The sequence below is a fragment of the Monodon monoceros genome, unplaced genomic scaffold, assembly GCF_005190385.1.
Source record: "Monodon monoceros isolate NGI ecotype Baffin Bay Population unplaced genomic scaffold, NGI_Narwhal_1 Super_Scaffold_10, whole genome shotgun sequence".
In the NCBI taxonomy this organism is placed as follows: domain Eukaryota; kingdom Metazoa; phylum Chordata; class Mammalia; order Artiodactyla; family Monodontidae; genus Monodon; species Monodon monoceros.
In genome coordinates, this window is record NW_021703766.1 from 29,141,076 (window position 1) to 29,155,906 (window position 14,831).

Here is a 14,831-nt window from a genome sequence, read left to right on the forward strand (position 1 = left end):
GCCGCTGGGGCAGAGGGGAGGAGCGCGGGGGTCCCAGCGGTGCGCCCAGGGACGGACAAGAGGATCCCCATCGCCCCTCCTCCCAGCAAACTTAAAGCCCAAGTACGAACCCGGAAACAAATGCAGCTTCCACACAAATATCCTGACGGCTCCACGCCGCCTCTTCCCCGCCCCCAGTGGCCGCCCCCCTCCCCAACTCCCAGGAATCGGCCGGGCGTCTGCCGGGCTCTGCGAGTTGGCTGGGGCCGCAGTTCGGTGGGCTAAGCCGCAGGCGCCGTGGCCTTGACCATTCCCTTGTCAGTTTCTCTCCCAGCTCTGAAAGGGACTGAAATCTGCATCCTGTCCCCAGAACCACATTTCATCCTCCCCTCCGCCCCGACCTTATCAGGCTCCCCTGTCGCAAAGAGGCCACACAGCTTGGGTTCGGTTGGATTATTTTGAAGCACACAAGGAGTGGGGAGGGGGAGAAGACCCACGTGGTCCTTAGGGGCCAAGTCAGCATTGAAGTTACAAAGTGAGGGTGATGGGAGTGAGCAGGAGCGGGAGTGGCTTCAGACCCTGAATCCAGAGGGGAGAGGGAGACTTGGATACTGAGTCCGTGCACGGTGCAGACTCGCCAAGCCTTCCCCCTTGACCTTCCCCAAGGTGCCCTGCCGCCTCCTCCGTGGGATCTGACAAAATGCACATCTGCCAGCCACTCCCAGCTCTGCGTGCGAGGAGGGCCGGTAGGAGGGTTTCTGTGTGTCTGTCTCTTAGGCAAAGTGAGAGCCCCAGACCCTGGGGAGGTCTCTCAGCTTCTTAGTGTGGAGGTGAGTTCCAAAAAGTAGGGCTTATTTCCAAGATTCTTCTGCAAATCGCAGCCATTGCGCTAACCTGCTGAGAGAGGAAAGGTTGATTAAAACCGGAGGGCCACTTGGTGGTGATTCCTAGGAAATCTGAGGTCAGTGGTGTCTCATCCAAAGGGAATCAAAGGTCTAGGGGCAATTTGCTTGCCAGAGGTAGCATTTGGACCCCGTTATGTGTAAATTCAAATAACAGTGTAACCCAATTTTCTAAGCCAGTAGCTAATTCTGAGAGAAATTACTTCAAAGAGCAGAATCTGACAGTAATTGCTGGAGGCTGCCAAATGCTTCGGGAATGTCCCTTTGTGGGGTGAAATTCCCTTCCACCAAACACAGCCAGAGAACCAGCCAGGGGCAGGAGACACTGATTGGCAGTCCTGCCCTGCTTGGGGGTGAGCTTTTGGTGGGGGGCGCGGGGCTTTCCAGGGACAGCACCCACCTGAGCGACGCCCATAGGGATTTAGTGGGTGGCACAGAGGGCTGCAAGCTGAACTTAAGCACTGGCCCTTCCCCTCAGACTTCCGGGAAAGCCCTGGTACGTGCCTAGCCCTGGCAAAGTCTTGGCACCGGAACAGCAGGAGCCAGCTGGCTTCCTCTGAAGGGCAGGCAGGGGACAAGGGTGGCTGTGCTGGAGAGGGTCATGGTGGTGCCCACCTGGCACATTGGCTGAACGTTGGAGAGATATTAGCTGTCCATCTCTTCAATGACTTTCTAAGGGTTTTCTAGGCAAGTTACTGTCTCATTCTGAGCTGAGTACTATTATTTGGTTTTAAGATTTGGTAACTAGAACTTTTATCTCTAAGCTTCTGTTTCAAGGAGTGCTGTGAGACAATCTTGCGCTAGGTCTGAACCTGGGCATGCTGGAGAGGCAGAGAGAGTGTGCAGCGGCTGGGCACCCGGGGCGGGGGATGGATGTATGTGTCGGGGGAAGGTGTCTTTTGGACAGACACTCCCAGCGCCGTTGGGGGCCCACTACCTTCTGCTCCCGACTGGTACTGGCACTGCACTGCCGGCGCCCTCCGCCGCGGGCGTGGCGCACAGTCCAGAGGCAGGCCCTGTTGGGCAAACGAGGGGTTTCCAAAGGCTTTGGCTACTCGGGAAGACTCTTCGCACGCGGAGTCTCTGGGGACCGCGGGTCGCGCGCCGGGGCCTGGAGGCTGTCCAGGAATCAGATGGCACTCAGGACTTCGTGGCCTGGACAGGTTTGGGGGTGCACCTTCGACGCCGCTGGCTGCCGCAGTGTGCGCCAGAGACCAGATGCGCGGTTTCTCGCTGCGCGGGTAGTGCATGGTCAAAGTGGGGCCTCCTGGCTCGGCCCGCAGGAAGTCGGTTTCTCCCGACCTGGGGGGCTCAGTGAACGAGAAGCGGGGTGCCGCCAGACTGCACTCCTTGCGCTCCGGCCGGGCCTCTCGAGTTGCGGCACACTGTACCGCCGGCAGCGACTGAGTGTCTCGATGGAGCTCAGCCAGCCTGTCCGTAGCTGTGGCCACTGCCTCCTCTTCATCCGCCTCCTCTTCCTCTTCTTCCTCCAGGTCTTCCAGGTCACTCAGCCCCCGAGCCTCCTGGCTAGCTGAAACGTCTGCGGGAAATCAGGAGCGAGTGAGAAAAGCCCCAGGCCCCAAGGGAAATCCTCGGGAGTGCCCATCCCTGAGAAGCTTTTAGCAAACGCGCTCTCCGCTCAGCGCATTCTCAGTGTAATTCACCAGGATGGCCACACCGCCTCCTACATTTGCCCCTGGGCTGCCGGCTGCGCAGCAGGAAAAGAATTCCCGCCCCTAGACCTGCCCCCACCCTTTGGAAGACTCCTCCCCTCCGATACCCCAAGGAAATGTCCACTTTTCGCTGCCTAAGACCTGGATCTCAGCTCCTCAGCCTTAAAAAAGCAAGGGAAAGTTTTTACCCAATTCCAACACCCACAGGTGGCTGGTGTGTATTACTTAATTGAGAAAATATTTACTGAGTACCAACTATGCTCCAGACATCATTTAGGCATTTAGGTATTAGGAACTTAGAGAATACAGCAGTGGATAAGACACTTTCTAGGGGAGTTGACATCCCTGAGGGGCTAAGTATGGCACATAAAGTAGGCTGACGTGATAGAGAATAACTTGGGAAGCTAGTTGGCGTGGGTGGCCAGGGAAGGCTTTTCGGAGGTGGCACTTTCAAGCAGAGAAGAAGCCGGCTCTGTAGGGAATTCCAGGCAGAGGGAACCACACAGGCAAAGGCCCTGAGGCATGCAGGGGCTGCACATGCAAGGGTAAGCAAGGGGGTGCCTTCCTAAAAGCTACCCCACGGGGTGGTTGTGAAAAGCCAATTAAACTGCTTGATGGCTGGAAACCCACGCAGGTTGGGGCAGTGAACATTCAGTACCTTTGGTGTCACCATTTAGGCAGCCCAGCAATTCCTCTGCTCCACCCTCCTCCTTCCTCTCCTCCCCGCCTTTGTTCTTGGGCGCCCAAGTCATCTTGTTCTCTTTCTTGAGGCGCCGGCGCGCGTTGGCGAACCAGGTGGACACCTGGGTGAGGGTCATCTTGGTGATGATGGCCAGCATGATCTTCTCGCCCTTGGTGGGGTAGGGGTTCTTGCGGTGCTCGTTGAGCCAGGCCTTGAGTGTGCTAGTGGTCTCCCGGGTGGCGTTCTTTCTGCGCCCAGAGCCACCCAACTCCACCGATCCGTACCTGGGGGAGAACTTGACTCACAGTTCTGGGGTGAGGAACCTGGGGCTGCAGTCAGGAGACTGTTTACGTCCTGGAAGTGAGGTTCTGCTCCCCATCCTAGCACACATCCCCCCATGCTCTGTGGATTGGTCCTACCTTGGCCCGGAAGGGGGGAAAGGACTTGAGATGCCAGCCGCCAATGCCCCATGCCTTACCGGTCATACTGGTACTGCCCCAGGCTCTGCTCATAGGGATAATAGGCCGCTGGTTGCGCCAGGCCGGGTGTAAAGTTCCCTGCAGCCTCCTTAAATTCATACTGTGGATTCTGGTGGGGGAGGAAGGAAGAATTCAGCACTACATCTGGGGAGGAAGAGGGGTGGGGAGTTGCTGAGGGTGTGAACTCTGGAGTCAAGTCTGGTTCCAATTGCAGTACCACCACTCGCATTGGCTGTGTGATCTTGGGCACAGTTGTTTAACCCCTCTATGCCTCAGTTTCCCCTTGGTAAAATGGGATAACAATAATGCCTAGAGGTTATTGAAGAAGAACGCTTGACAGAGTTCCTGGTGCAGAATAAGCGATAGTTAAATATTAGCTGTTAAGATTACTGTTACTACTTGTCCCCCCCAGCCCCTCCCCCCTCCCACCAGCTGGGGAACTTTCTTTACTCCCCTTCCAGAGCTATTCCCTGACCCTTTCTATCTCTGTGACTTTGGGTAAGGTTATTCGGGCCCTTCTGCACCTCAGTTTCCTCATGTGTACCCTGAGCCTAGTGATGACTTATTTACCTCACGCAATTAATAGAGGTACAGGACGGACTCCTGTAAACTGTAAAGATGTTTTTTTTCTTTATATACAGTCCTAACCTTTTCCTTTCCTCGGAGTTGTGAGTCCTTCCTAGATGGAGACATCACACTGGATTTCGCCCCTGCCGCTCCTGCCCCCAGGAGGGTAGGTTTTGACGCACAGACCCAGGCTCCACCCCAGCTACTCACCAGCGCCCCGTACAGCGTGGGCGGCTCCGGGCTGTAGGGCAGGTAGCCTGCGTAGCTCTGGGCAGCTGCAGCGGCCGAGTAGGGAGCTCCATAGATGCCCAAGGCCGCGCCCAGCTCGGGCCTCGCGCTGCCCAGCAGCCGACTGTCGTAGGGTGCGAAGCAGAGCGCGGCCGCCGGGGTGGAGCCTGAGGCCACATCTGGGACCGAGCGCGGGGCGGATTCGCAGCAAGTGGCGTTGGAACTTGCAGACACCAGAAACTACGGGGGCGAGAGAGGGGGCACCGGAGGTCAGAGACCGGCGCCTCGGGCTGGCGGGAGCCAGCGGCGGAACTGCCAGATCGTTCCTTCATTCAATATAAACTAAATGCCACCTTGTGCTGTGCTGAGCGTTCTGCTGAGGACTGGGACAGGAATTGTCCGTAGACGCAATTTACCCAAACTGCCTTTATAAATACCCCTAAACCTTTGCTAAACTCCAGAGTTCCAGGGGCTCCGGGTCATGAGAAGGTTCTAAAACCCAAATCACAGAAGCCAACCTCGGCCAGTTCCCTCGCGAGCCCTCCCTCCCCGGAGTCACAGGATCCTGCAAAGGCCGAACTTGAAGGTAGGCTTAGAGACCACGTCTCACTCCTGCTCCCATTTTATAGATAGGGAGTGAGGGCTAGAGAGAGTCGGAGGCTTATCCTAGATCACAAAGCGGGGCAGAGGTCAAGTGGGACTAGTCCTCTGGCACTCTGCGGAGAACTGAACAGGGCTGGGCTCTCCAGAATTTCCCCAGGAAACCCTGTCACTGTACAGTACCCACCCAGGTCTGGAAAAATCGAAGGAACCAGAAGCAGAGCGCTTGGACCTGCCCATGGAAAGGGAAGAAAAAGAACAGAGGACAACAAACGAACAAGCCCAGAAAAACAGTGAGATGGACAGGGCTCTGGACTGGAAGTCTGAGACTCTCCTGGCCACCTCGGATATCTGTACAAGATTCCCGAGATCCCACCCACCTCACGGAGCTCGTGGCCAGAGTGCCCAAGTTTCGGATCCCACGATTTTCCAGCTTACGCTGGGGGAGTTGAACGTTCTCAGCCAGGGATTGGGGCTGCCAGAGGGGTCGGTGGTGCATTACCCAGGTGCCCGCTCTCTGACTTCCCCGGGGACTCGTGTGAGAGGGGGGCGTTTACGAGCGGGCTCCTGCGCTAGGCGCTCCCTCCTTCCAGCCCGCCCCCATCCCCCAAGGGGGCGGCTCTTACCTGGGAAGCGCTGCCATAAGGGTGTCCAAAGTGCGGGAAGGACATGGTGGCTGTCCGTGACCCACCTCCCTCTTCTCTTGCGAGTTCCCGCCTCTGCCTCGCGGTTCTGCGCCTCCAGCCGTCCGCGGCCTCGGTTCCTTACACGGTTGCCGGTGCCCAGCGCCGGGTCCTCCGCCCGCTTGGCGCGACTGGAGGCAGAGCCGAAGGCAGCCCGGCTGCCGAGCCCTGCGCTCCAGAAGGCTCCCCTCCGGCCCGCGTGGTCCGGAAGACAGAAGGGCCCATGGATGGGCAGGGGAAAGGAGAGGATGCGGGTTCCCAAAAGCGCGCGGTGGCGAGGCAAGGTGAGGCGCGGCGCGGGGCCGTGCAGCTCCCGTGGTGCCCCAGTCCAAGGTGGCCAGAGGCTCAATGTGACGTCACGGTAATCCCGGGCTGCCAGGCGGGCCCCCGAGCCCTGGGGCCCCGGGCCACCAAGCCTGCCAAGCGCAGCCAGCCCGTGCGCGCGCGCGCACCCACCACACTCACACTTGTTCCGGGAGGTTTGTGCAGCTGGTGAGGAAAGTCAAAGACCCTGACCCTCTCTGCCTGGCGCAGAATCCTACCGTTTTCGCCTTAAACTCACGCGCGCGCGCACGTACAATCTCACCAAATTACCCGGGAGAAGTAGCAGAAACGCCTCCCACTGTGCAGCGCAGGCCCCGGGCGCAGCGCGTTTACCTCCTCCCCTGCGGCCCGGAGGAGGAGAGAAGCACCGGGCAGCGAGGGAGGAGAGAATACAAAAGAAGAGACAGGAGAAACTACAGGAGGAAAGCGGGGGAGAAAGGCTAGAGGGAGAAGGAGGAGGGGAGAGGAGAGAGATGAGGAGTCTAACTGAATAGAGGCGCGCGGGGGAGGGGAGGAAACAGGGGTGGGCGAAGGCTGGGCGGAGGTTGAAAGCTGGCAGGTGGAGGAGAGCAGAAGCTCGGGGGAGAAGCCTCCAGCCCGGCCCCCCCACCCCGCCCCTCCGCTGCAGGAAAGTTTGTTCGCGCCACAGGCCCCGAGCTCGTTGGGGCAGCGCTGGGCAGCGTCAGTGGATCCCACTGTTCCGGCCGTCTTTGTCCTCGGGGACCTGGCTCCCCGCCCCAGTCTCCCTAGGACTCTAGCTCGATGCAGGCTCTCCATGCCCGGGGCTTTGCCAGGGCCTTGACCCCGGGGCTTCTCTGCGGCTTTCAGGCCCTCCAATAGGCCGAATAGCGCCCCCTCGAGGTCAAGGTTCAGATCCCCCCTTCGGACTCCGCCAGGAAAGGCGCCAAGTCTGACCCCTGGCATCTGCAGGCCACGGGCTGAGACTCCTGGGCGTCTCCTCCGAAGCCGAGACTTGGCTGCCTCGTGCGCACGGCGAACTGTGTCCACGGGGGAGCGGGGAGCCGCAGGAAGGCGCTGGGGCCGAGCTGCAGCCGCCGCGCTCCGCTGGGGGTGGCGCTGGCGAGCCGCGGTTCAGCCCGCGGGGAGGGCGGCCCATTCCCTGCGCTCCGCTGGGACGCCTGGCTGGGCCTAGCGGTCTGACCACCCCCTCCATCCCAGGGGCTCTCAAAAGGGCACCGATGGGCGGACGAGCTCGTTGGTGCCTGGGAGGGGGCCGTGTCCTCCAGGCCTGGCTCCCAGGCAAGCGGCCGCCAGTTTGCAAGCACCGTAGATCCTGCACTCCCAAAGGCTCAATCCCCAGGCCTGGAGCCTCCCCGCTGAGGGCCTCTAACCTGCGACGTCTGGGGGCGTAAAGGGGCTGCCGGCCTGGTGGTGGTGGTGGGTGGCGTTTCGGGGGATGCTACCGGGATCGAATGCCTCGCCTTTCGTTCACGGGGTCACCGCGCTTTACAGTTTACAAAAACGTTACCCCCAGGCCCTCTCCGGAGGAATCGGGGCGGCGGGGTTGGTTCAAGGGCCCGGCTTTATTTTCTAGTTGAAACGCAAGAACGTGTGGCGCAGAGGTTAGGAACAACCCGTATCTCTGCCCTGGGTTCTGGCGAGGCAAGGAGGAAGCCCAGGGGACGGACAAGGTTTGGGGCCCTGGTCCGGAATCCCTGGCCGCGAGCTTTCCTTCGGCACCTTTCAGAGAAGACGGGTAGGCCCGGAAGCCAGCGACGTCTTTAGAAGGACATCGGCTTCTTTTTTCTTTACATATTCTGCAGAACGCGCACCGAGCTTGGATAAGTGCAAACCGAAGACTCCTCCGCCTAAGAGATTATTAACATGAGGACAAGCTCCATTCTAAATACGAACAAACCCAGCGAGGTTTCCTGGCTGCTGCTACAGTGTCGTTACCTTGGAGAAACCTTGCGTTCAACCCGGGAAACTCCTAGTTAGAAAAAGAATTATAGTTATCGCCGGATTGATTTAGTGATAAAAATTCACCGTAATAGATAAGATCCCTCGATTTTTCAAAATGCACTTTGGAGCCATCTACACGTTTGCAGCTTGGATACATCTAAGCTATTTTTTAAACGTAAGAATTGGAGAGAATTCATTAAATTAGTCCCTTGGGGAAGGTTACTGCTAATTAATTAATTGCAAACATTTCCAGAGGGAAGGTATGTCAATTGTAAAGTAATAAAATTAGGTAGTTGAAATACTTACTCAGCAGCTTTGATTGCCCATTCGTTCCTAAGCAGATTTTTTTTTTTTATGACAGAAAAATGGGGAGGGTGGTGAAGAAAAAGCATTAGTTCTGTCCCCTGGCAACCTGATTGCAAAGGAGAAACTACCATATAGAATTTATTGATTTTCATCTGATTTATAAGACCTCTGCGGTATCAATGCTGTGTGCAGGGCCTCCAGGCCTACCTCTTGTCTTTGCTCTCCAGGATTCGAGAAAAGCAACACGATTTTTCAAAAGAGAAAGAAAAGAGGAGGAAGAACAGTGGTGAAGTGAATTGGGAGGTGAGACTCTGAAGATGCTTCAGCATTTTTTCTTCATCTGCAGAAAAGAAAACAAACAAAAGAGCAGGTTTTCTGTTAAGGCATCTTTCTATTGTGTCCAAAGTTGCTTTAAGGTATCAGGATGTCTTGGGGAGGAAGGCTGCAATTTCCAGGCATGGGAGACCTTGATTTAACATTTCTTTCCTGGGGAGAGGCTGCACCCAAAGCAAACCTACCTGGTGCCGCTGACGTTTGATTGTCACCACCTTAAAAAGAGGTCTATGTTCCCTAAAAAGGGGTCCTATGAAGTGTGCCTTTTCCCATTATTTTGGGGCCCTCATTACAAAACCAAACCATCAGGTTCAACCAGTATCAACCTCTGACTGGCAGAAACCTCAGGTGAAAAGAAGTCTTTCCTGGAAAGTGCTTCAGGGAAGCTGCCGTGGAATTTGCTCTTGTCCTCCTGACTGTCGACAGACATTCACCTCTGCAGCCAAAGTGCTCTGAGCTTCTCCACCGTGCTGGCTTTTCATTGCTTATTCAGCGCCGTCTAATTTAGTTTGGGGAAAAATGCCCAATTGTCTATGTGTACGCATTGAATTTTACTGAAGCAAGTAAATAAGCCTCTGAAATACAGACCCTCCCAGTTACATTTAAGGGAGTCATTCCACCTAAAATGTTTTACACAGATGATACAGATTCTTTTGTTGTATTATGCCACATGCCCTGATAGTTCCTCTAGCTGCTCATTAAAACAAAGTCAACAGTCAAAGGCCTATTTGGAGGAGGGAGAGCGCTAATCCACATCGTTTATTTGAAGTTCACGTTGCTTTGCTTGAAATGCACTGAAGGTCCTGAGCAGGCAGAGTAAAGGATGTGTCTTGACAGTAAACCTGAGTGCAGGTACCATACACGCAAAAAATCACATTGCACTATTTTGAGTTAAACAGCCATGATTTCCTAATGATTTAGAAAGACAGCACATTTTACAGGGAGGGGATGATCACTCCAAAATGCCCCAAATCAACTTCAAATGCCTCAAGTCATAGATGGAATGCGTAAGTATATGGATAAAATAACACCGATGAAAATGTGCTAAATTATATTTTTTAAGTATGAGATTTTTAGTGACTGTTTTTGAACTGGGAAGAATGAAATTTCCTCAAATCTATGCATGAATGAACAAGTGCATCTGGACAGAAGCATCTATAATTTATACTGATCAGTCACCGCAGGTCTCCCCGAGTAAAACCGAAATGAACACTAATTGTTTTGACGGAAGTAGTGTGCGTGGCATCTGATTGTGAAACACAGCGAGCCCCTTGCCTGAATACATATTGTCAGCAGCGACTCTGGCATCAGGAGGGGAAAATAAAAAGGCAATAATTCCCAGATGAGGGTGTTGATGTTGCTTGTCAGGAAGGTGGCAAAGAGAAAGAAAGAATGAACTTCCGGTTAAAGTAAAAAACGAGACAATGCAGCGATCCTGGTGCGTCAGTGAGCCAGGTACAAACCTGGGCTTAGAGTTAAAAATCATAGCTTTTGCTATGTGGTATTCTTTTGCATTTGTAGCATGCTTGGGGGCCATCCTAAACACCCCTGCTTTACCTTACTTAAGGTTCATGATAAGGAAACTGGAGAGGTGGGAAGCAAATCTAAGATTACATAACCCAATAGATGAGAGAGGAGGAACCAGAATTCAGACCTCCCCACTTTGGGTCTTTCCACAAGACCTTATTTCAAACATACATAAAGCCAGATACAGCTGGAGATGTCGTGCCCTGGGATATCACCGTGTAATTTAGCAGAGAAAATATCTAAAGAGATGCTGCAGTAAGCACACGAGTTCAGGGTCTCTACTGTATGCTTTTATATCAACTTGTATTATGAAAGAGCTTCTGTAATACTTTGGGAGTTTTAGAAATTTGATGATGGTCATTAATTAAAGTAGAAAACAGCAAACAGACCCAGCTGTGATGGATAAGAATATTTAAAAAAAGCTAAAACAACACAAAACCAGCCACAACAAAAAACCTCTGAAAAATTCAGCCAAGATTATGTCTATATATCTATGACAGTTTATAAAACAATGAATGGAATTTGGTTAGTGACTATTTTCAGAAAGCTATACATATATATGACTGTATATATATAGTCACTAACCAAATTATATATATTTATATATATATTTATGTACATATTTTTAATCTTTGTTTTTGCATCAGTAGACTGGGGGAGGGGGTTGGTGCATTAACTTCTCACTTACAAAGCAGGTTTTATGTATAGAAATTCTTGATTATTTTTATCTTCTGGATGGTGATATCTTTCTAATGATAAGCTCAAGGCATCTCAAGGAATTAAAATTGAAAGTTAATGACAGATGTATGGATTTGAAGGCCAGGGAACAGCTTTTGAAGCCAAAGTCTTTGGGAAACAAAAATGCATGTAAAAAATAAAGACCTGAAAGAAGCCACAAAAAAGGACTTGCTAGGATAAGATGCCACGTCTTTTTTCCCCTGTGCGACAGGGCCTAGGAGCGGTCTTGAGTGTACACTTAGAGGACAGAGTCATGGCTTAGACAAGTGGGAAAGCGAGCTGATTTGGTGCCGGCTCTGACTCTAGCCAGGGACTGTGCGTTTTTGCATACAGCAATCTAACTGGACCGTTGCTAACTGGCAATTTTTAAAGATGCTATTTTGTCATTGTTCTTCCCAAACGAGTTCACTGTCATAGACTTTAAGGCTTCAATTAAAATATGAGCAGCTTCGGGGCTTCCCTGGTGGCGCAGTGGTTGAGAGTCCGCCTGCCGAGGCAGGGGACACGGGTTCGTGCCCCGGTCCGGGAAGATCCCACATGCCGCGGAGCAGCTGGGCCCGTGAGCCATGGCTGCTGGGCCTGCGCGTCCGGAGCCTGTGCTCCGCAACGGGAGAGGCCACAACAATAAGAGGCCCACGTCCTGCAAAAAAAAAAAAAAAAAAAAAAATATATATATATATATATATATATATATGTATGAGCAGCTTCAAGCCGTATGCATATTGTCTGACGAGCTGCATCCTGCTGGTATTCTCTTTCACTGCGGCATCTCCTACTTTTAAAGCTGAGCGTTAGAACAGGCCAGGAGCCTTCTGTTTTTGTGCCACCTGGAGCCCACTGCTTTAGGGAAGCTGGGACCATTTGTGATGTCACGTGCTGGCCAGAGTAATTTATGACAAATCTTCACAAATCAATAAAAATACGGGAAGTATATCATTTCTAAAGGGGGGGGGAAGAGAAACACATGAGACATGCCCCTTAAGGGCATAGCCATTCTAATACCTGCATGTCTGCTTGGGTCTGCAATTAAAAACATTCTGATAATAAATCTCCTTGCAGTCTCTTTTAATGCTTTTAACTTTCCTGAAGGTTCAAATTGGTATCCCAAAAATGTGCCAGGACCGTCACAAGGTGTTTTATAGACTCATAAATAAATACGGCAATTAATCTCTGCTATATTTCTTTCATATTTGATGACGATTTATTATGGCATTCACCCATTCGGTGTACAAAAACTCTAATGCACTTAAAATCGGATTTCAAACCAAACATTTTATGGGAAAATATAGTATTGATCATCCATTTAAAGATATCATGAAGGTGATTCATAACCTGCTGTAAGATCTCATGAGAATCTTACAAATGAGTGGGGTGGTGGAATCGTCTATTCATAAAACCAGAGCTGTTGGATCTGTTCCTCTAGTTTTCTTCATCTATCTTTGAGCTTTCCAGCACTGATTGCTTTCATAAGTTGCTGTTTTATAAGAAAAATCCTTTTCCATGACATTTTTCATAGTGACAGAGGTTGTGGGATTTCTCAGTGAGTATTTTCTCGTGCGATTTTCTCTCAAAATTCTGTCTGCAGGAAGAGTTTCAGGGGGTAATAGAAGATGTTTCTGTTACTTGGAGTCAAAACCAGCCCCCATGACACTTACGTGTAATTGACAGATGGTGGTGGTTCTAAGCAATCTTGAGCCCCTGTTAGTCTGCAGTCCTCCCATGCTATGAATGCTTGAATATGTTTTGTGCACACACAGTCCGGGTGAGAATATAAGAAAATCCCGGTGCTGGTCTTTCTCTTCAACTAGCACCTGGCCCGTCTGGGAAGAACAGCCCATATCATTCATTCAATGGATATTTACTGAGTGTCTACTGAATGCTGGGCATGGTTCAAGGAGGTGAGGATTCAACACTAAACGAAACAGGTTCCTGCCCTCATGCACGCTGCATTTGAATGAGTTAAATATTCTAGCATCATCGTGAAATCACTTATCTAGCACCATAATAATTTGGGAAAGCGGCTTAATGTTTACTGAATGCTCACAAGACTCTAGGCGTGAGGTTAAGCACTTTTTATGTCACCCTTCCTTCATCCCTTCACTAAGCATTCACTGAGCGCTTGTTATTTAAGAGCACGGACTTAGGGGCTGCGGATTTAGTGCAGTGAGACAATGAAAATCTCTGTCCCCGTGGGGTTTACAGTTGAGCTATAATGTATACCTGAAATTAGATATCATTTGTTTTGTTTTACAGAAGTTTGAGCCTAAGAGAGCTTAACTTGCCCAGTGTAATAGAGCTAGTTCTGAAAATCTGGGGCTTGAACTGAAGCTGTTGGCCTTAAAGTCTGGGGAAAATAACATTTCCAATTAAATGCTTAATTGTTGAGATGATGTGGTTTCAAGAAATAACCACCTCACCTAATAAACAAATGATCTGAACTGCTGCTATGTTCTTTTTTTATAGCAGGTGGTTGGCTTTCCCTACGTTTTTAAGTCTATGTAATACCAAATATCTGTGTAGAAATGAAAAAAAATGGAGCAGCTAAATGGATATTTTGATCCTGTTGACGCCAGCACCTTGGATTCTCAGCAGATATTTTTTACGTTTGCCTTTGACTGAAGACTAGGGCCATATATAATGTCTAAATGGCTAGGAAAATACGTCTCTTATAAATATTGGCTGATGGGCGTAGGGGAGGGAGCAATACAGAGCTGGAATTTTAGGGCACCTATGACTCAGTTGCTTCAAATCTACCCATATTACATGGGTATTACATTACCCATATTACCTGTATTACAGGTTCATAAGTTGCTTTCTTCCGTTCTCCCAGTCACTCTGGAGGTTAAATAGGGGAGGTTTTCTTATCCTCTTTTCATAGATGAGCAACTGGGGTTCAGAGGGATTAAGCCTCTGGTTCAGGTCACATAACCGATTAGCATTTGAGACAACCCAGGAACCAACGGGTCTCTGAATTGATGCTTGTTCCTCTCAGGGGTTCTAGCACCTTTTGCAAGAAAGCATGAAGTCTGACCTTGGATTTCTATACAGGCTTTGGGAGGTAGCCTGGCAGCTCTTCCCATCTCTGCGAAGGCGGTACCTTGCTCTTTCATTTGGGTTTTGCTATATCAGATTTCCCCTGGCAGTTTTAAAGCCACACATGCTTCTGCTTTCTGATTGTTCAGGTTTATTCTCATAGAGAGCTCAAAAGAGAAAGTTTGCACTGTTCATAGTAATCACACAGGCACGGCGCCGAGTATGAGGCATTTAATCAACAGTAATAAATCCACCAACAGGACCTTGGGTCTCCTCACCTGCATTTCTGAAACCCGCTGCCCCAAAGCTGTAGTCCTTCAGAGGGGGGCTGCCTATATCTGCTCCAGGCACATGCTGCTTTGAGTCCGTGGAGATGGAGACATTGGGCACAGTAGCCGAGAGAAAATGGACTTGACGGAGACAGCATGAAACACACAAGCGGGATTAGACTGTCAGTGTAGACCAGAGAACATAAACCATTTCCTGTGTCACTCTCTAGCTCAAGGGCAGAGGCAGAGCAGAGGGGAAACCTGCAACTATAATTATGAAATATAAATTTATACATATATAAAGGGGAAGCCTGAGAGTGGATATTAACCACTAAAACTCCTTTTACATTATAAACACCACAGGGATATGAAAAAGCAGTGTGGGGATTAAGGGCATCTTTTTGCTTGGGGACTAATTTATTACTGTAGATTATGCAGTTAACGGAGAAAGGGAAAGTTGATACTTGGCTGTTTCTCTGTAAAAGTTAAATGTGAGTAACGGGAGGGTCCTGCCCCTGGCTGTAAACACTTGATGATGGCGAAAAAGGTGGCGGAGAGTTTATGGGAGCAAAGCACTGGTTTGAG

General features: G+C 51.1%; 1 protein-coding gene across 1 annotated transcript; it reads right to left on the reverse strand.

Moving 5' to 3' along the window:
* Positions 1-428: 428 nt before the first annotated feature.
* On the reverse strand, positions 429-6,318 carry IRX6 (iroquois homeobox 6). The gene is made up of 6 exons (XM_029211557.1): positions 5,737-6,318; positions 4,493-4,750; positions 3,715-3,824; positions 3,213-3,520; positions 1,819-2,421; positions 429-876 (listed from the first exon to the last, which is right to left on the reverse strand). The coding sequence occupies exons 1-6, from the start codon at positions 5,779-5,781 to the stop codon at positions 869-871; spliced, it is 1,332 nt and encodes a 443-aa protein (XP_029067390.1). The 5' UTR covers positions 5,782-6,318; the 3' UTR covers positions 429-868.
* Positions 6,319-14,831: the final 8,513 nt, after the last annotated feature.